The sequence below is a fragment of the Zootoca vivipara genome, chromosome 6, assembly GCF_965207765.1.
Source record: "Zootoca vivipara chromosome 6, rZooViv2.hap1.1, whole genome shotgun sequence".
NCBI lineage: Eukaryota > Metazoa > Chordata > Lepidosauria > Squamata > Lacertidae > Zootoca > Zootoca vivipara.
Window position 1 is genome coordinate 76984227 of NC_142589.1, and position 21835 is coordinate 77006061.

At 49.5% G+C, this 21835-nt stretch overlaps 2 protein-coding genes across 2 annotated transcripts in view; one reads left to right on the top strand and one right to left on the bottom strand.

Moving 5' to 3' along the window:
- TMEM160 (transmembrane protein 160) lies at positions 1-9946 on the top strand. The gene is made up of 3 exons (XM_035120196.3): positions 1-206; positions 2639-2731; positions 9088-9946. Exons 1-3 carry the CDS (start codon positions 14-16, stop codon positions 9342-9344), a joined length of 543 nt encoding a protein of 180 aa, XP_034976087.3. The 5' UTR covers positions 1-13; the 3' UTR covers positions 9345-9946.
- Positions 9947-11948: 2002 nt separating this feature from the next.
- The window catches only part of NPAS1 (neuronal PAS domain protein 1), a 71093-nt gene continuing 61206 nt past the window's right edge, over positions 11949-21835 (bottom strand). Inside the window, exons 9-11 of the mRNA XM_035120195.3 lie at positions 20562-20709; positions 17463-17560; positions 11949-14899 (exon numbers count right to left, since the gene is read on the bottom strand). Coding sequence (XP_034976086.3) covers positions 13689-14899; positions 17463-17560; positions 20562-20709 — 1457 coding nt within the window. The 3' untranslated portion in view covers positions 11949-13688. The remainder of the gene's footprint in view (positions 14900-17462; positions 17561-20561; positions 20710-21835) is intronic.

Genomic DNA, 21835 nt, shown 5'->3' on the forward strand with positions numbered 1-21835 from the left:
CGAGGCCGCCGCCATGGCGCTGAGCGGGGGCTGGTGGGGCCGCGCCATGGCGCGAGCGCGAGGGGCCGGCGGATTGTTGAGGGGAGAGGCCTGGCCGTGGAAAGGGAGGGCGGCGAGGCCCAGCTCTGGGCGGGGCCCGGGACCTCCCGTCGTCTCGGAGCTGGACAAGGCTGACGCCTGGCTCCTCAGGAAAGCTCACGAGACCGGTGAGGGAAGGGCGGCGGGCAGGGCAGGGGACTGAGGCGCGCGCAGGGAGGGGGTGGGGCCGGGGCCTGCGGAAGGCCGACGTGGGCGGGGCTTCTGAAGGGGCGGGGTTTAAGGTTTGCTGAAGGAAGTACAGTAGACGGATAAGACATTCCAGGGCGGGAACAGGGAGCCTTAATGTGGGCCAAGGGTCACCTCTTAGGAGCCTGCTTTTAAAAATAACTCCTTATTTTAGATATTTTACATTGCATGTTTAATACCCCCCCAACAATATTATATATATATGCTATTAGGCAGTACCTTTGTCAAGGTGCAAGGTTAAGAGTTCGGCAGAGCTCTTCATCAGGGTAGGTCAGGCATAGGCAAACTCCGGCCCTCCAGGTGTTTGGGACTACAGTTCCCACCATCCCTGACCACTGGTCCAGTCAGCTAGAGATGATGGGAATTGTAGTCCCAAACATCTGGAGGGCTATGCCTGGGGTAGGTGGTGCACAACGCAGAGTTTGAAGGGATCAGAAACACACACCCCTGAAGAAACAATTACACTGGATGTTGAGGTCTGCATATAGACTTAGTCAGAAGATGCGAGGCTGCAGGCTAGATCAGGTGTCAACCTATAAGTAGGATTCTAGGAAGCAGCAGCAATGGCTAATCCCCACTTTTGAAAACATTAACCTTTGTTGTTACCTCAATCTGTCTCATGCCAGATGTGGGGTACCTGTGGCCCTTCAAATGTTGGTCCACAGCCAGCATGGACAGTGGTCAGCGCTGATGGGAGATGTAGTTGGAACAGCGTCTGGAGGTCTGCATTATCTTCTTTAGTCAGACATCATTTGTGAGAAGAAACATAGCTAGCTTTATATCAGCAAAGTTCGTGACTGATTCTGTGTACTAGGCAAAAAATTCAATTGAAGCATTGCCTAGTGATTTTAACTAAATATCAAAGATCCTCTTATGTGGAACATGATTTAGAACAGGGATGCAGAACCTGTGGTCTTCCAGAGATTGTAGGACTGTAATTCCTACCAACCCTTACCATTTCAGTATACAGTATAGGAAGTGCCTTTTCCTGGCTTAGACCATTGGCTGTTCTAGCTCTGAATGGTCAATTTTATTGAATGGCACCTCCTTGCAAAGGGATCTCTCTGCATCACCAACTTCTTCACCCTAAACCTGGGGCCTTCCACTGGCACCTGTTTGGTGGTTTGTTTCTTTGCCTGCCCCCTAGCTAAGACTTCATTACAGTATTGTTCAGGGTCTTTAAGTACTTTTATCATTATGCTGTTTCTAGCTACTGCCTCAGATTTTGTTGATGCTGTAATCTTGCATTCTTTCATGTATTTAAGATGTATATATGCCACTTTTCAGCCAGACCTTTCAGAGTGGTTTAAGTAAAATTCTAACATACCAATAAAAATTCTATAATAAAACCAATATGCTCCAAGAGAATAATGTTCAATATGATTCTTGAGTGGTGATGGCTGCTGTGGTAGAAGAAACATCCAAACTGGAGTGCTGCTTGTTTTTGACAGCTCATCAGGCTCTCTCTCTTCCCCACTTTTTTTCTTTTGCTGTAAACCACCCTGGAATTGTTGGCATCGAGGGGTGGCATAATAGGAACAAACAAATCCTTCCTATGAAACATGAATGCTCATTAAATCACTGTAGCTGTTTCCACTGCCTTTCAACCCACCTTGCTCCCACAGTTGCTTGCAGCTGGGCCGCCAGTTGCCCACCTCCCTCCCTTTTCACTCTCAATGGGCAGAGAGGGAGGAGCCAGGCAAGCTGCGGCACAATGACCTCAAGTCATCCTTACAAACAATATCATGAAGAATAACTTTAAAAACATTAACAGCTAAGAACACTTAAAGATATTCAGAACTGAAACAACAGCAGCACTTTTATATCTGTTTTTGAGTGTTCAGAACGCTTCATGAATACAGTGGTACCTTGCTTCCTGAACGGCTTGGCTTCCGAACAAGTCGGTTCCCGAATGCCGCAAACCCGGAAGTATATGTTCCGGTTTGCGAAACAATTTTTGGAAGCCAAACGTCCGTTTCGGCTGTTGGCATTGTTTCCGGGCCAATCAGAAGCCGCGCCTTGGTTTGTGAACGTTTTGGAAGTTGAACGAACTTCCAGGACAGATGGAGTTCGGGAACCAAGGTACCACTGCATTGTCTTAATTAATCCTTGTAACAACCAGTGCTATAAAGGAAGATTACAGTTATGTTTATTAACAGTAGTACTGGACTTTTTACAGGCTTATCTGATATTTTACAGGCTTACCTGGGAGCATGTCTCAGTGGGGCTTACTTCTGAGTAGATATGTGTAGGGTGTACTATTAGCATTGTTGATATGTATTTATCTGATAGAAACCATGTCTGGTTAAACACAGAGGAGATGGTTCTTACTCCCTTCCTCCTTTCTCACCAGGGTTCCTCTCCTGGTTTCGGAATGGCTTGCTGGCTACTGGCGTTGGAGTGATTTCTTACGTTCAGAGCGACATGGGGCGCGAAGCAGCTTATGGTAGGTAACAAGCAAGTCGATACTCGGGGTAGGGTGACAGGATATTGGCAGATCTTAGTTTGCTGCCGTAGATAAAGGAATCATTCCATCAAAATGTTGTTGGGATCATTATTCTAAGAGGATGACAATCATAGAAGGGGTTACCTGTGTCAACAGCCAACACCCTTTCCTTAGGGAGAAGGCACAGTCAGCTTACATGGCACTGATTCATTTATCCTTTGGATCAGAAACTTGCATCGTGGGTTCATACAGGCCATACAATTGCCTCATCTGCAGTGTGTGGGGTGGAAAAAATGTTGATTCATAAGATGGTTAGTAACAACAAACAGATGCCCATTGTAACCACAGTATTAGGCAAGCTTGACGGTTTGAACACTTTTAGCCTTGTTGACTAAATACAGGTGAAATATGCTAAATTACATCACTCTCCAGTCAAGGGTATCAGAAAATTTCCCTTTTCTAATTCAATTTAAAATAGGAAACCCACATCACTTGAAGTGTTCGAAATTAGCCAGGCACATTTTATGACTAGCGTGGGTCCAGTTGGGACCACGGGGAGATCTGTGGGTGCCAGGTTGGCCACTGAGGAAAGCAAAATGTCACTGAGAGAAGGATCTGAAATATTTCCCTTGTAGCTTGAATTCATTTTATTCTGCGTCTTTTTATTTGATGTTTCAATGTGTTGTAAACTGCTGGGAGATTTGTTCTTTAAAATATAAAGCGGTATAAGAATCAGAATCAGAATAATATCATCATGGGGTTGGGGGGGGGAACATAACCTAGATATTCCATTATGGTGACCGCAGCCCAGGTTTAAAGCGCCATTTGGCAATTAGATTATATATCTCAGTTTCTAACACTGATCACTGGTAATCCTATATAATAAAGTGCAAGTGTCTCTGCGTCCAGTCCCTGTGTCCGTGGGGTTGCGCTACTGCGCCTATGCCCCACGGACAGCTGTTGGGACTTGGAGCGCAGAGACTTCGGACGGGATAAACCAGGACCGTAAGAGAGATTACATGCTTGCATATACACAACAATACAAAAAAAAGTACGTGGCTTCCCCTTGCCTCTGCTGCGCTACGGAAGGATCTCTCTCTTTCCTCCTGGTTTCTTCTCCATTAGAGGGGAAGGAGAGGAGGCAGGCGTGTGCTGGCGAAAGGGAAAGGGAGGGTAGGTGGGTGTGGATAGAGAGAGAGAGAGAGAGCCGCGAGTGATGCGGCTGCTGGGCTGAAGGATCGTTTAGCCGTTACTGAGGGGCGAAAGCAGGAGAGCGGGCGGGTGCACCCACGGGGGAAGGGGGAATTAGTCCCCGGAAGTGTGTGTGGATTTTGGGGTGGGGTGGGGTTGGAAGGGCTGCTGCAACTGGGACCAGCAAGGGGAGGGGGAGAGAGAGAGAGAGAGAAAAGAGTAGAAAAAGAGGGTGGGAAATGGGGAGGGAGAGAGGAAGCTGAGGAGGCAGCTGGCTGGGGCAGGGGGCGGGGAAGGGACTGAGTGAGGGGCTGAGGTGGTGGCGTTGGGTGAGTCACCGGGGGGGGGAACCCCGCTTATTAATTCTAGCACCCGTTAATTTAACAGGCTTCATGATACTAGTATGAGAATAAATTACAGGCCTGCCTTTCAGGGCCATGGTAAGGATAATTAACACTAAGGGTGGGTCCCCGTAGGTCACTTTCTGAGACTTGGTCAAGGTCTTCCGATACAGCTGATGAAATAGAAGGTACCTAGCCTCTGGTCTTCTGCCCCACTGCTCTTCAGAAAAAGGATGCAACCACAAGCTTTGCTACTTTTGCATACATAGCAGGAGAGTAGGCCTGGGTGATATATCGATATATTGCCCAGGACCAGTATGTGGGGGGAGGCTTTGATGACAGCTTCACTCAGCAGTATATTGCTGGTGAAACTGTCCCCGCTCTTGAGTCCCTTTGCCCCCAGCACACTGAGGGAGAAACAAACTAGCTGGGAGCTATAGGCAGAGGGACTCAACTGTGGCAGTTTCACCAGCAATATACCGCTGGTGAAACCGCCATTGCACTCTGCCTCGACATAGGAAGAATCAAGCTGAATTGGCGATGTGCCGTTTCAGCTTGTTCCTTCTTCCACTTCTTTAAACTGCATGGCTGAGGAGCGCGCTGCTGCCCTCGCCTCCGCCAAGCAATTTTACAGAGCCCCCCACCTGCCACAGCCCGTGAGGCACTGGGGTGAAAGCGCCTCAGCTCCCATAAAGAGAGCTGCAGCAGTTTCACCTGGCATCTCGCCGGCTTGGGTCAACACAGCATTTTTCAACATCGTGGTATATCGCCAAACCGCGATGTTTGGCTGGCGACACACCAGAGTGTTGAAAACCCAGCATCACCCAGCCCTACAGGAGAGAATCCTTGCGCCATGGTCCTGCTGCTATTTCTCTCACTTCCTCTTTGGTACTGAAGCTGTAACTCTGGTGCTCAGGAAGTGGGTAGCATCACGGCCTGCTTTGCCCGTTTGCAAAACAGACCTGTTTATATGCAGTGGCTGCAGGTGGGGAGTCAAAATGGCTTTAAAGTGACTGGATTGAGAAGACTTTGCAAACTGGAAAAGAGTGGGTTGTTCTTCCAGGCTGTAGCTGTGTAGCGAATGACTTACGGAGAGCTGTGTTGTCCGAGGGGGAACCTACTTGAGATGCACCTTGTGTAGCATTTGTCTGTAGACACTGTACTGTCTACGACTGGGGCAGTCATTCTTCCAACATTTGGAAGAGCTAATTGATGGTTAGAGCCAGAAAGAGCTTCTCTGAATAAGTGAGTCAAAAGAGAAGAGGAACGTTAATAAGTCTCAATTGACATTTCAGACACTAATAGCCCTTGTGATGTCATCTTCTGTAAACGGCATCCAGAAGAGCAAACGATTCTACAGCCTTGAAAGTCAGACAGGGACTGTTTCAGTTTGTGGCTTTATGCAGTGACCTTGGACACTTTGCTTGTCCCTAGGAAAAAGCTGGGTGGGGAGAAGTAGCCCACTTTAAAAGCTCAAGTGTGGCCAGCAGCGGCAGTTAAGAGGGTGAGGGTCCACTGAGTTGCAGCTGTATTCCCTTTGCCCACATGGAATGCCCAGGAAGGGGTAGCAGGTGTGCAGAGAGGAAGGTAGCAGAAGCAGGGGGTTTGTTCTTTGAAATGGGCGACTTGAACTCTTTAAGCCTGAATAAAACGGAAAGTCGAAATTGATGTGACCTGAAGTCTGTGAAATAAAGCAGGGAAGGAGACAAGAGGTGGCAGGGTTTGACTGCATCAGGACTGGGGAACCTGTCGCCCTTCCAACGTTGCTGGACTTCGACTATAACAGTTGACCATTGACCACACTAGCTGATGAGGGTTGGAGCCCAGCAACACATGGAGGTCACAAGTTTCCCTACTCTGATCTGCATTTAGGGTTGCCAGACTCAATAGAGGACAGGACTTCTGTGCCTTTAATTGCCCTGCTCTCTTTTGAGTCTGGAAACCTTAAAGAGAAACCAGCAGACCCTTTGTTTAATTTCCAAGCAAAGGGCCTGCTGGTTCCTCTTTAAGGTTTCCAGACTCAAAAGAGAGCAGGGCAATTAAAGACACAGAAGTCCTGTCCTCTATTGAGTCTGGAAACCCTATCTGCATTCTTGCTTGCTTATAAGAAATCTACATTACAGGGGCCCAGCAGAAGTCCTTTGTGGGATGCTTGCCCCCTGGCCTTCTGCTCCCTAAGCACCAGGCTGTGCCAGCAGGTGTTTCTCTGTCCTCTTTGCTCCATTTTTGCATGTCCGCCTACCCAACTGGTAACAATATCTCAATTCTTTCCGCATTTACTTGCCCCCCCCCCCCAACACACCAGCACTTGCAGTCAGGCCAACACTTGAGGCTGATGCTGCAAAGAGTAGCACTTGTTCCTTGCCCCAGAGACTAGGGCACCAGAACATACACTTGGCTCCTTAAAGTGGTTCTCCCTCCCTCACCCCTTCTTTCCCATTTTAAAGGAAATTCAGCACGCTGATAATTATGCAGATTGCAATGACCTATAAGCTTGCATAATTCCGTCATCTTCCAAGTGTAAATAGCTTTTCCAAAAACAGGGCATACCGTGTTTCCCCCTTTTTAAGACACCGTCTTATAACTTTTTTTCCTCAAAAAAACACAGGGTGGCTTACTTTCAGTGGGATGTCTTTTTTATTATTATTACTGGTACGGTTTTTACGGCTCAGGGCACTGGCTCAGGGCACTGCTGGGCTCTCTTGAGTGCTCGGCGCTGCAGCAGCCACCGGTTCTGAGTGGCGGGGCTGCAGGAGTCCTTGGCCGGGCCAGGCGGAGGCCGCTGGCTCAGGCGCTCCGCCTGCCACTGCAGGGCGCTCCAAGCTCCTTGGCCGGGCCAGGCAAGGAAGAAGCAGTGAGCCCAGTGGTGGCGGCAAGCATGGAAGTGGCAGGGATGACTGTGGACGAGAAGGTGGAGCGCGGGAATGCAGCCAGCAAGGCGAGAGCGCGATCAGCTGTTAAGCGGAGCTCTTGGAGCGCCACTTCACAGCTGATCGCACTCCTGCAGTGCCGGCCGCATGGAGTGACTCTGTGAGTGGAGGTGCCTGTGGGGGTTGGTTTCCGCAGCGCGGAAGTATGCCTTATTTTCGGGGTATGTCTTATACTTCTCAAATGCTTAAAAACTCTGCCATGGCTTACTTTACGACTACGTATTAAAAAAGGGGAAACAGGGTAGTTCTGCAGATAAGCTGCATTTTGTTAATTGGCTTTTCTCCAGATCCTGGGTTTCTTTACAGTATCCTCACCTCTTTCACCTCAGTGCAGTTTTGTGTCAGGAGAGGGAGGTCGCTGGATGGGCTCTGTGAGAAGGCAAGAAGAGTAGTCTCAGTTTGTGGCATACCCAGTTGCTGCTGAGCTTTCCAATAAGGACTGTTTTGATGCAGGAATTTAAATGGGCGTCTTTTGGTACTTTGCTGGGTCTGGCGTTACACACTGAGACCACAACAGTCAAGCCCCAGGTTTGGTTTGAAGCAGAGAAAAGCACAGGCTAAGTTTTTGGGTAGCTTCCCTCCCCATGTGGGAGAGCCCAGTGACACTAGCCCAGTGGGCTAGTGGCCCACAAACATCCTACACTCGAGGAGCTGCTTTGGCACCGGTTTTCCTGCACAGGAACTGCAGGAAGTAGTGTCACAATATTTTGCAAGCCCCATAAGGCTCTCACAGACTGTCATGTGTCCCTCATTCTCTGTGGCTGCACAGTGAAGGGGGGCATTCTGCAACTATGGACAAGTTTGTTTAAATGTATCCTCCTCCATATGCAATGCAAAAGCTAGATGCACAAGTAGAAAACCACAGTTTTAGGTATAGCATCCTCTTGAATTGCACCAGCTTTGGTAAAAAATCCCACTCTCACACAGACACTATATATATGTAGGGTGGGTGGGAGAGAGAGAGTAGCAGTTACACAGAAAAGTCAATATTGTTGGGATATTGAGGGCTGTCTGAAAAAGATTTAGTCACTGCTGACTCTTAAATCTGTCAACTGGTTCCAAAACAGTGTTTCTCAGTTATGCCACAGTGGGGCAGTGGATCCTCATACTTAAAACTGAGCTGCAATTAGTTGTGTTGGTGTTCCTGGTTTATAAACAGTATTTGTGGTTTTGAGAAATGACATAGTTGTACAGGTATGAAGGGAGGTGGTGAGGAATAATTCTGGTCAAGCTTTATCTATGAGGAGCCAGTGGAATAGGCATGGTTTCTTTTTGGGGTTCATCATGGAAATAGGAAATTACCTCTGCAAGACAGTGTGCATGTCAAACTTTCCAACTGAATCCCTCTCACCTCCCCAGGCTTTTCACACCAGATTCCCTGTCCCAGTGGGATCTTGCCCTCCACCACTACAGCAGGAGACTTGGGAGTGGGTCTCTTTGTGTATCAAATAACCTCCAGATTTGGAGAAACTGATTAAATACTTTCTTTTCTGAGCCTGTGCCACTTCTGGTGAATAGGGATTGGTAGCCATATTAATTCAGAGACGGGAGGTGGGCAAGATTAACAGAGGCCTATGCAGGCTTTAGAGTCATGTAGAATTTTTCATCAACGGTTTGTTTTTTCAACCCATGAAGAGCTTGGCTCGTCTTGAAGGCATGTGTGCTCCTAGCCCAAACTTTGTTGGTTCAATAAAATTTCATGTTACTTTTTAATGTCAGCTTGAAGGTCTGAATTTATAAAGAATACAATTAATAAGGCGTTTCTCCCCTCCAGTATAAGCCCATCCACATGCATAGGTTTTTTTTTGTTTTAGTAGAAGGCTGTTGAGTTGTATAGACAGGCATATTCACTGCTTAGTACTGCCCCAATGCTGACTTTTGTATCTCCTTGCAGGTTTCTTCATCCTGGGTGGAATCTGCGTCTCATACGGCAGCGCCTCCTACCTCCTCAGCCTCTTCCTCCTCCGCCGCACCATGATGCTGTCCTTTTCCACGGCTCTCCTGAACTGCGCTGCAGTCACCACAGTGGCACTGTTCTGGCTGTGCGCCATCTCCCTCTACATTGGGCGCTTGGAGGTGGAGATCATCCAGGACGACCCCAATGACAAGTGCCAGGACAAGAAAAAGGAGGACGGGAAGTCGGATAAGTGAAGGCCCAGTTGGCTTGTGAGACAAGTGATTGTATTCTGTGGACTGCAGCTTTTAAGGCCACCCCACCCGGCATGTTTGAATCCTTCTGCCTTTTGGGCCGAAGGGCAAGGACAGGTGGCTTCCTTGCAAACAAGAGACAAGCGGATGTGTTGGCTGCCTTGTATATATTTCAGGTTTTCCAGATGGGCTCTGGGAAGTGACAGTAGCAAAAATCAGGTCACCGGCAATGACAAAGAAAGGGATTGTTCAGAGGACACGTCACTGCTGAGCCAGCAGCATGCACTCTTGCTGAACTGGGATCTCTGGCACGTAAGCATTCTGTTGAAGTTGGTCTTGCTCTGCTCTGCCCCCCCCCCCCCCGGCTTCAACTAATTAATTGATACACTAGCTGATATTTATCAGCTAAAGATATTGTAAGAAATGTCCGGCTCTCTTGGCGGCATCTCCTGTAAAGCTTGGCCCTGCTTTTCCAGTGTTGCTTATGCTCCCCAATCCTCCTGCTCCTCACATATCAGGTGTATCTCCTCTGCCACTGGCCCATGCCTTCTTTGCTCCACCTGTCCAAATCAGTTGACATTTGTATTAAAGACACCAAAACCAAATCTCCTACTTTTTTTTTAAACCTGGTGACAAAAAAAAACTGCTCACGCTCTTTCCTCTGATAGCAGCCAGGCACACAACTCTTGGTTTTAGCTGGGGAGACTTACTTCTATGTACAAAAACGATTTAATACATTCTGCCAATTGGCACCTAAGGCCATCTTCTCCCTTCATAGCTTCCCACAATTTTCACATCAAGGTGTGAGGATGGTTCTTGAGATAAGGTGGGACCCTTGAGGCATGGAATCCAGAAGTTCCCTTGCACCCCTGCTGTAAAGGTTGGCACAATCCTACTCTTCACATTGTAGCTCGCTACTCCAGTGAAGCTGCCAGGGCCCACCACCCCCATGAATGCCTGCCCTAGCCCCTCCCTCCCCCTCCCCACAATGCTGGGCAGCTGCATCTACAAGCCACCAGTTAACATTTCCCAGCATGTCCTGGAAATGTTGAGCACTCTGGAGCACTGAGAGAAACTAGAACTACCCCCAAGCCTCGCTTGGAGCACTGCTCCCAGCAGTGTTTCTACTAGAAGTGCGAATAGGGCACCCACAAACCAAGAGGCAGCTCTGGGTAGAGCTGTCCATGTGTTTGCAGGCCTCATTGTTGAGCCTCATTTGAGCAGGGCTTTGTCATGCACTTATACAGTGGTACCTCGACTTACAAAGACGATCTGTTCCGTGGCCGTCTTCGCAAGTCAAGGTTTTCGGATGTTGAAGTGCCGCTTGTGTGCATGCGTGAAGCGCGATTTCGTGCTTCTGCGCATGTGTCGATCGCGCGCACAGCAAAAAGACTTCCGGGGTTGTTTACTTCGGAAGTCGAAACCTTTGGAAGTCGAAGCATTCGGTTGTCGAGGTATGAGTGTAATAGGGAAGATGAGAGCTCTTCCCTCCAGACATACACAGCCAGCTATTTTCTCCATGCAGCTGATGTAGATGGGAAGGGCTGTGATTTGACTTCATTCCCCCTCTGGGTACATAAGAAAAACCATGTTGGATCAAGCCAAAGGCCCATCTAGTCTACAGCCTGCTCTCCCTGGGGACAACCAGATGCCTGTGGAAAATGAAGCAGGGGCTGAGCACAACAGCTCTTTCCCCATTTGTGTGTCCCAGCAACTGATACTTGGAAGCACCCTGCCTCCAACAACAGAGCCCTTGTGGCTAACAGGCACTGGCACCCCTTACCTCCATGAATTGTTAAGAAGTATATTTTAAAGTCATCCAGGTAGGTGGCCGTCACTACCTCTGGGGGGAACTGCTTTCATAGTTTATGTGCTGTGTGAAGAAGTCCTTTCTTGAATTTTCCAACATGCAGCTTCACTGGATGGTCCCAACTCCCTAGTATTATGTGGAAGGAAAAAGTCTACCTATCCAACTCTGGCATGTTTCACCTTATACACTTATGTCACCCTGTGAACAGTAGCTCTTGTCCTATTTGAATGTGTGAGCTGGCAACAAGGAAGGCAGTCACTTCTCTCAACGGTATTGAGACCCTTCTTTGTGCTTTAGCAGCGCAAAATTTCCTTTTGTTTCAGGTAATTGCTCACAATTTCCCAAGGTTGCTTTGAATTTCACACCTGTCCTTGATTGCACTTGGCAACCACTTCTGCTTTTATTGCAGAATCACAGAACTGTAGAATTGGAAGGGATCATGAGAGTCATCTTCTAGTCCAACCCCCCTGCACCTTTTTGCCCAAGATGGGGCTTGAACCTACGACACTGAGATTAAGAGTCTGGTGCTCTACCAACTGAGCTATCCTATAACTAGCAAATTTGAGAAAACACACTTTGGAATTTTTGATCCAAATAACTAACATACATTTCAGGGGAGACCAGACTGCAGAGGAATCGTGTGTTCAAGGCTGGTGTGTGCCCTAAAAAATCATCACATTGTTATTTCAAGTACTTTCAAATATGTTTGTATTTCTCTTTGGTGTGTGTGTGGGGGGGTGTGTGTGTCCTTTTGTTAATTAACTAAAAATGATACACACACGCATTATCTTACTGCTCTTAAGCCTGCCAGAAAAAATTGTTGCACCTACTGAAATTTTTTAGGCAGGAACAGAGTCCCATTTATTTTCATTTTCTCTGAAACCCCAGATCGCCAAAGAAGCAGCAAAATGTCAAGAACAAGTGAACAGTGGAAACTACATTCATCTATCCAACGAGAACCGTAGGTTAATTAAAAAAAAATGCACGCACACACAGATCTTTAGCGATGAGTTACACAGAAAAATACATCATCCAAGTGCTACTGTCTTGCTGTGGGTTTCCCCCCACCCACCCTTTCCCACCGAACTGTACAAGTAGTCTTTATTCTGAATAAGTGCTAAAAGTTATGGCGTAACATTTTTTACCTTTTTAAGTGCTGTCATCACATACGATGACGACCTACCTGTTTTCATCCCTTTTCTGGCCTGCATTTTGGGCTCTGGATGGAAAAAGTCCTTTTCGTGTCCCAAGGGGTCTCAATGGTGGAAGCTTTTTTCTACTGAGTACAGGATCAAAGCAGCAGCTGTGCTTGCACTGTGATGAGAGGAACAAGCAGCCTTGCAGGACTGGATCACAAAGAGGTGTATCTTGTCCACCATTTCCCCCACCTCCCAAAAGTGGCCAGGCAGAACCTTTTAGGAATGGCGTGGTGGTGATGGTTCTCCCAATCTACCCCACCCCAAATCTGTCACTGGTAGACTACCTGTGCACAGAATTTCCATTTTGCTACAACAGCCACCGGTAGACAAATGGGCGGATAAGAAGTCTTAACACCTGGGAATTAGAAGAGCAGAATCAGCACCCTGTTAACTGTTTAGAATTGTCCATGCTCAATTATTGGTTCATCCACACTGCATCTTCCTTCACTTTCAGAAGTTTTAACCACTGGGAAATTAGCCGTCACCTGTTGGCACCCACATTTCACTTAAGACTGTTAAGCTGGTGGCAACAGGGCAGTTAAGACAACTTCAGTAATCTCTTTCCCCTCTGATCTGAGCACACAGGAGAAAACACATAAGCTATTAATCCAAAGGGTTGGTTCACTCAGATATACTTGCTACACCTGGATTTCTTGTTTATAATTCAGAGCCGGACTTTTGAGCAATTCCTGTGCTGTAAGGGATAGTGCAGTGTGGACAGAACAGAAGCAAAAGTGATAACACTGATGTAATCACACTGGGAGACACACTGCTCTTCATGTGCAGGTTTCTTCGAGTTACACTCGCCTTGGCTAGCAGGCAGGTGGTCCTCTCAACAGATAAACCTGTAGGGCCTAAACATAACCCCCATACATACAAAAAAAACCCACCCCAAAGTCCCCAGCAAATATGGCGGAGGAAGGAAGTCAACTTGTAGCAGCAGGAAGACAGACAAGAACGAATGTAGGATACCTCTTTCATCTTTCCCAGGAAAGTTGCAACGTCTTTGCTCTGGGTTAAACTCCTGAACTATGCATTTGCACTGGGCTAACTCCTGAATTCGTTCCGCAACAAGAGCAGCAGTTTCAAACAGCAGCATCTGGGTGGCCAGGCAAGGAGCAAGAGTGGAACACAAGACTGCTGAGGAGATGGTCACGCTACTAATTTGCCAGAGGTTTAGAAGGGGGTGCTATGAAAAGATGAGACACACAGGGATTTGTTAGAGAACAGAGATTTCTTCCCCCGGCGGCAGGGAAGTTGGCACTGAGCTTTCCTCTAAAAGGGGCACACAGGACCTTTTATGGATGGCTCTGCCCAGCACAGAGTTTGGCCACGGACTCAGTCCTCCTTGCGTTCCAAAGCCGAGGCACCATGGACCCCACTGCCAGCCATCGAGAAGGGCAGCGTGGAAAACAAGGAGTCCGTCGCAGCAAAAGCTCCGCCTGAAATCTGGGCCAAGCCTGCCGAGTTCCCGAAGGGCGCGACCATGTTCAACCTCTGCAGGTGGTGGTACATAAGTTCCCGGGATGTCTTGGCCTCGGCGCTGCCGATATCCATGAGGTTGATGGGGTGGGAAGGCGGCAGCATGTTGTTCTGCATGCCGAGCGTCATGTCGGCTGGGGCATATCGGATCGTGCTGGTGGCGTAAAGGCCCTGCGAGCCGGATGTGCTGGCATGTGGGCTGCTGAGCTGGTGCACCAGTGGCACAACCACGTTGCCCGCGTGGAACCGTTGCAGCACCTCCATGTCAGCAGGGTAGAGGAGCGGTGTGAAGGGCGTGGGCGTGGCCCTCTCCTCGCATGGGGAGCCCGAGAGCGGGGGCGAGAGAGTGTCCGCCGAAGAGGAGGCTGCCGGGATGGTCCGGGGAGAGGTGCCGAAAGGCCCTTTTGGGGCGCCGCTCTCCATCTCGGGCGGGGTGAGGACAGAGTCCGGGATGGAGACGTACAGGTGAGAAGAGGCTGGCCGCAGAGAGGGCTTCTCTAAGCTAAGTGCTTTGTTCACAGTGTAAGGGCTGCCATTGTGGGCGGCAGGACAGGTCCAGGGGGCTCCCTTGGCTCCTGGGGGCTGCTCAGATTTAATGCTAAGTGCTGGGCTGGCTTTCAGAACGGAGCTCTTCTGAGTCTGGATGACTGAGGCAAATTCCGATGTGCAGGGGCGGCTGGGCCCTCCGCTCCTCCGTCCCCCGGCCTTGCAGCCGTTGGCTTTCCTCGCCAGCGGTGCCCTCTGCTGCGGGAGGAGGCCCAGCTCAGATTCGCTGCCACTGTCCGACTCCTCGGAGCTGGCCTCCTTTGCTTCTCGCCGTGGGCTCTCTGGCTGGAACTCCAGCTTGATGCGCTTGCTGGGCGGTCTCTCCTCGTCGCTCCCGGCACCTCCGTCCGACAGCTCCTCCTCTCGGTAGCTCGTTTCGGGGCCACTGGAATCGGTCTCTGCCAGGCGGCACTGGGCACCAGCCTCCGCTGCACTCCGGGGGTAGGCCTCGGCTAGGGAGCCAGGTTTGCTGGGGGAGTAAAGCTTCCTCCCATGGCTGCTCTCTTTGGCAAGGCTGCTCTCTGAAAGGGAAATCAGGAGGGGAGACAAGAGGGAAAAAATCAACTGAGCAAGGCAGCAGGGAGCTAAACATCTTTCCACGGCTGGGAGTTAGACAGATTTATTTTGCCGAGCAAAATTTTTATCCACAGAAGACCTGGGGGAGAGTTTAGACCTCGCTTCAGAGCAGCTTCCTGCCAACAGCGCAGCTAATAATCACCACCACAGGGCAAAGCGACGCTGGAAAGCCTTGAAGTGGATTTGGGCACAGCTGGAACTCAAAAGCCAGCATGGCAGAATTTCTGCCTTGGAGAGGGGGAAAACTTACTCAATAAGGTTGCACATCCTCCCCATAATTTCATTTATCCCTTTATGTATTTTCAAAGGAACTAAAGGTGGCTAATAATAATAATAATAATAATAATAATAATAAATGCAGCAATCCCCACCAAAAATCTTAAGGCCAAGCCCCCATAACAAAATACAAAACATCCCCTGAAACTGGGACGTTAAAGGTGAATCAGCAGAGAGTCTTTCTAAACAGCCACATTTTCACTGGCCACTTACAACAGTGCAGTGCCCACATCTGGGTGACTTGGTGAGCCCCCAAGCAGTAGGGTGGAGAATCTTTTTCAGCTTGAAGGTCGCACTGAGCCATGCCTTGGGGTGTCTAAGATCCTAAACCCTTTTAAAGATGTTTGTGGGGGGAGGGGGGTTATAGGTTTATTTTGTTCTTGTTTTTATTATGTGTTTTGTTTTTAAAGCTGTGAACTGCCTTGAGACCTACAGATGAAGTGCCTAATAATAATAATAATAATAATAGTAATAATACTCTCAAGGGCCACTTTCCAGAGGCCACATACCAGCAGTGGGCAGGGCCAGAGGCAAAAGTGATGAGAAGCAGAATCCATGCAGAGCAAAACCTTTTGCCCAGCAGCCTATATCCCAGCTGCAAGAAAGGAAGGGGTTGCTACCCACTTAATACCATGGGTAGGCAACCTAAGGCCCGTGGGCCAGATGTGGCCCAATCGCCTTCTCAATCCGGCCCACGGACGGCCCGGGAATCAGCGTGTTTTTACATGAGCAGAATGTGTCCTTTTATTTAAAATGCATCTCTGGGTTATTTGTGGGGCATAGGAATTCGTTCATTGTTTTTCTTTTCAAAATATAGTCCTGCCCCCCACATGGTCTGAGGGACGTTGGACTGGCCCATGGCTGAGAAAGTTTGCTGACCCCTGCTTAATACGAACCCAGTCCACATTCCGGCCTTTGCACTGAGAAGGGCACATAGCAGGGCAGTAAGATTGTGACCTGCAGCGAAACCCCAAGGACCAGCCTGAGGTTCCTCGCTCCTGTCTTGAACTGCAGCTTCAACAACAAATTGTGACTTCAGGGCATGGTTTGTTTGGGAGAAACAAACGATGAGGACTAGTTCAGTTACTGCAGTAGGGCAGCTGTCCCCAACATGAATCCTGGTTGGGGTTGCAACTTGCTTATTATGAATTTAATGTCTTCATTTTGTTTTTTTAAGTTGTGAACCGCCTTGGGACCTTCGGATGAAAGGCGGCGTGCAAATTTAATAAACGAACTAGCAAACTTCCATCAGCCCCAGCCAGCATTAGGGATGATGGGTGTTGCAGTCCAAAACCTCTAAAAGGAGCCAGGTTGGGAAAGGCTCTAATAAACCAAGACTAGCGATTTGTTGCTGTTCCTTAGGCCAGGCGAGGAGCACAGAGGGAGAGTGACTGAGCAGCGTGCACACTTCTGATGGTTTAGCACAGGTGTAGGCAACCTAAGGCCCGTGGGCTGGATGCAGCCCAATTGCCTTCTCAATCCAGCCCACGGATGGCCTGGGAATCAGCATGTTTTTACATGAGTAGAATGTGTGCTTTTATTTAAAATGCATCTCTGGGTTATTTGTGGGGCATAGGAATTCATTCATTCCCCTCCCCCCAAAATATAATCCAGCCCACCACATGGTCTGAGGGACAGTGGACCGGCCCACGGCTGAAAAAGGTTGCTGACCCCTGGCTTAGCACCATGGCTAACAAACAGGGCATGAGGCACCCCAACTGGCAGGGCTTGTGCCACAAGGTCAGGACCATAAGGCAAAAAGTCCTTCCCCTGGTACTGCCCGCTGTGCTTCATGGGGCTGAGGGATCTCTGGTGTGAGAAGATGACTGGAGCATGCAGGGCAGAAACACGCAGAAGGAGGGAATCCTTCAGTTCCCCCGGGGTCCCAAGCCCCTGAAAGCTTAAAACAGAACCTTAAATTGGGGCCAGAGAAACAAAACACCTCCGGCCTGCCAGCAACCTGCCTGCAGCAGTTCACAAAGGGGCTGAGAAGGCAGCGCTTACACTAGGACTCTAGTAAATAGCACTCTGGTAAATAGCAAAAGGGGCCCTTCGATTTTTAAAGGGAAAATAGTAGGTTTGCTATGTTTTATTAGCAGGCAAGAACCTCAGAGCTCTACTGAAAGAGACAGCTCACACCTGTTTGCCAAACTCTCTTCTGCTAGCAATGCACGGAGCTTGTCTGCTTGGCAAGCTAACCCCCCTCCCTGTCCAAGGTTTCATTTTATTCACCTTTGAATTCTGGCCCCACCTCAACGGCCTCCATCTGCCTCACGGGGATCCCAGGCAGCTGGAAGATGTCCAGCACGGTGTTCTTACACTCTGGCTTGCTGGAAAGGGTTAAAAGTGAAACAAGGGGGCGGGGGAGGAAAGGAGAAGATGAAAGAATGCACATATGAGGATCGTTCCAAAGCTTCAAGATACATCTTTGTCTTGCAAGGGAGGCTCATTCCCCTGGAAGGCACTTCGCGAGGTTCAGAGGTGATGCTGGGATTTCAGACGTTCCGCCAGGTTTAAGCCAAAGGCCAGGCCCAGGAGATCCCTCGAAGGAGGGTCCATTTTCCCATTTCGCCCGCAACAGCTTGGACAGGCTTCCTCAACCTCGGCCCTCCAGATGTTTTTGGCCTACAACTCCCATGATCCCTAGCTGGCAGGACCAGTGGTCAGGGAGGATGGGAATTGTAGTCTCAAAACATCTGGAGGGCTGAGGTTGAGGAAGCCTGAGCTTGGAGGATCACCAGAAAGCAGTAAAGAACTTCAGTGGTGGCTGGGATGCAGAAGGCAGCCGAATTTGTGCCAGGATGCAAAGGAAGTTCCACTTAATTCTCACATACACATTCCCTACCATTTCCACTTCTGGGGCACTGCTCTGCACCATCCCTCCCCTCGAGACGAGGCCTTTGAAATGTCGCTGGGGACTTCGGCATCATGAAGGATCGTAGTTGGACCTCGTAAGCGCGGCCGCTTGGTGGCAGCAAGGAAGCCAAGAGAGAGAGAGAAAGCCAGTCTCCCTGTTTAGCAGCCATGTGGCAACGCTGAGAGGCCAGGGATTAAAATAAGCGATGCGACTCCCTCCTCCCACCCCCGTGCAAACCAGAAGGGGACTGGAGAAAGCCAACTTGAATAAGAGCTGACACATCCAGCCACCTGCAGGCTAGAATCAGCGGAACAGCCGCCGCCACAGCGGAGGGACCATTGGCGCTCCATTGTCCAAGAACAAACAAGGACAGATTGAAATCACAAACTCTCCCTTGTGGGTTTGGTGTGTGTGTGTGTTTATAAAAAAAAAACCCCTACATGCACACATACCAAAAACAGCAGGGTTGGGGGTTTTATTGTCAAGCAAGCAAAGCTGGAACCAGTTCAAGTTAAAAGTCCCCCCCCCACCCCGAAAAGCAAGTTATTGTCGCAGGGCAGCCGAGGCAATGGAAGGAGGCGATTCGGAACCCAGGCATCGTTCTTCCCTGGAGCCCCAGGACCTATTTGGAATGTCAGGGGCATGTGAAATAAAGAGGGACGTGCACAGTGAATATCGCAGTCCAAACGTATCTGGGGCATGGGAGCTTGGGCTCCAGGGAGTGAGAGAGAGTTTATGTCTGACTCCAGTGCTCACTTTTTTCCGTCGCCATCCTCTGTGCTGTTAAGCTCGTGCTACTCTCAGGCACCATTCCCTACTCCCAGGGGTCTTTCCGATAGATGCCGCATGGCCATATAATTGAGGAGACAAAATCTGGGGGTCAGCACTACCAGCTAAGTTCAGCTGCTTTCCCTCCCCAAAGCTGCCAAACTGTCCTCCCCGCAACTTACAAATGGGGCGTGTTCCAGCTCAACACACCACTTTGCTGTTCCTCGAGCACAGAGCCTCCCGGCCCGACATTTTTTCTCCCCTGTCCTGTCGGCCTCAACAGGCCAAGGAACAATCCCGCCCTGTCCCGCTTTGCAAAGTGGTGTTGGTTTTGGCGGGGCGGTGGCAGCAGAGAGGGAAGCAAGCAAGTTTGCAGGGAGGCTGCAAGAAAGTTAATTAGCCTCTAATTACAGCACTAATTAACTAAAATACTAATCACCCTGACAAATCATACATTAGTATCGGCAATTGCTTGCAGGATTAGCATAATAATGCTTCCCTTTGCTTTATCGGGAGGGAAAGTAGTCATTAATAACCATCTGCAGTAGCCATTCACAGATCCCTTTTATCTGTTTGGAAGGGTGGGCAGCGTGGCGGGCTGGGAAAAGGGAGGGAAAAAAGACTTCAGCAGAGAATATTTGGTAGTTCTCAAGTAGATTTTAGATGTTGCACCTGGGGCAACAGAGATGGGGGTGGTCTTGGGAGTGGCGACTGAACCTTTGAAAAATCTAGGTTTAAAAAGGCAGCCAGGCAGCCTGAACATTCAATGCTCATTTGAAAAACTCCCTGGTGCGCTCAGTTTCTGTACTGAGCTTGATGGACCAATGCCATTACTCTGCATAAGGCAGCTTCCTGAGATGATAAGGGTCCCTCTGATTACCTAACTTTTGCTACACCGGCGGGAGGAATAGCCTGTGTTCTTGCAGAATAACCGTTTGCACACATGCTCACTGCCAGCTTTGGGGCTGTTGTTTTTTGGGAGGGAAATGGTGGGGGCTTGAGCAAGTTAAATAAATAATAATAAATATTCTTTATTATTTACATGCCGCCCATCTGACTGGGTCGCCCCAGCCACTCCGAGCAGCTTCCAGCAAAATATAAAATAAAAATAAAAAAATTGTCCAGTAACACCTTAGAGACCAACTTAAGGTGCTACTGGACAATTTTTTTTTATTATCTACTGCGTCAGACCAACACGGCTACTACCTGAATCTAGAGCAAAATATAAAACCACCATAAAACATAAAATACTTGTGCCCTCAGTTGGATTCGATCCCCACCAGGAGGGGGAAGCTAGGTAACAGCATCTGCCCCTCTCAGCACCCATCCCAGCTCTCTCAGGGGCAGGGGGAGCAAACCTGTAGTAGGTTTATGGTTGTTGCTGTTGCATTTTTATTCTCCACCTCCTCATTTATTCCCCACAACATCCATGCAAGGTAGACTAGGTTGAGAGGCAACAGCTGGCCCTCATGGTCCCCCAGCTCCATGGCCAAATGGGGAGTTGAACCCGTGTCTCCCAGGCCCTAGTCTCTAACCACTACACCACACTGCCTCCCTAGAGCCCCTTTCTGGCTGTGATAGGTGCCTTGACAGGGATACACTGAAGGCAACCTCTGGTGCTGGGAATTCTGCGGCGGTGGCAAGCTATTAAAAAACACGCCCCCGTGTGCTCTGAACTTTGCACGAATCGAGACGGGATGCCTCACCTGAGGATGTAGTTCACCCAGACCATGTTCTTCTCGGTGGGGTTCTTGACATTGACCGAGATGGTGGCGCACGACTGGACCCACACGAAGCCCCCGTTCTTCTGCAGCCAGCGGTAATACTGGGTCACCACCTGCCCCTTGTTTAACACTAAAGGAAGAGAGGAGGAAGGGGAGGCAACAGCTGTTAACAATAGTTTTAAGAAGTAAAACATTAACTGTGTCTACCCACAAAGCGCTGAGGAACACTCTGCACTTCAGTGGCGAAGACTTGCCTGGACTGTACCACTTCAGGTCACCAGGGAAGGTTGCAAGCTGGGTAGAGAGCAAGCCTTGAGCTTGGCTGAAATTCTTCACTCTTTCACAACACATTTGTTAGATGCGAGGGTTGTTTTTTTCTTTAAATGGAGGGGGGCCAATCAAAAATTCAAAAGCCCCCCCCTTTGTTGGAAGGTAGTACAGTCCAGGAAGAGCTTTATCACTTGATTCTGCTGGCTGCATAAAACTGGTCCTTGGACAATCTGCTTTTCATAGGCAGCAGAGGTGAAGAGGTGCCAGGGTAGGAGAAGAATCGTAGAACTGTGGAGTTGGAAGGGACCCTGAGGGTCATCTAGTCCAACCCCCTACAAGGCAAGAATCTTGACTAAAAACAGAGTAGGAGAAGCCAGGGGTGGCTTATAGAAGTGCAGGGGATTGCTTTGGCCAAAACAGTGACCCCTTGGGTCTGTAACGGGGGGACGGGGACCGACCCATTGCCCCTCCAGGTGATGCTAGACTCCAACACCCATCAATCCCAGCCAGCACGGCCAACAGCAAGGGACGATGGAAGCTGTAGTCCAGCAAAACATCAGGAGGGCCATAGACTGCCCAGCCATGTTCTAGAACGACATAAATAGCTCAGCCAGTAGAGCAGCGTTTCTCAACCGCTGTTCCGCGGCACAGTAGTGTGCCACGGGACGCTGGCTGGTGTGCCGCGAGACGCTGGCGACGAGAAGGGCGATTTGCTGCCCTGTCACCTGCCGGAAAGGAAGCCGGCCGGGTCACGACGGGGGCGGGGCGAGCGCAGCTCTCAACAGCCACCACCACGGCCTGCTGCTGTTTGTCTCGCTCTCACTCCTCTTGCTGGCGGCGCCCAGGGCTTGGTCGGCGCGGGAGTGAGCGGCCTCTTTGGCAAGGAGTCCTGCAGAAGGTGAGGTGCTCTTCTAGCTAGCCCAGGGGTCGGCAACCCGCGGCTCCGGAGCCGCATGTGGGAGCCTCAAAAGGGAGCCTCACCAAGA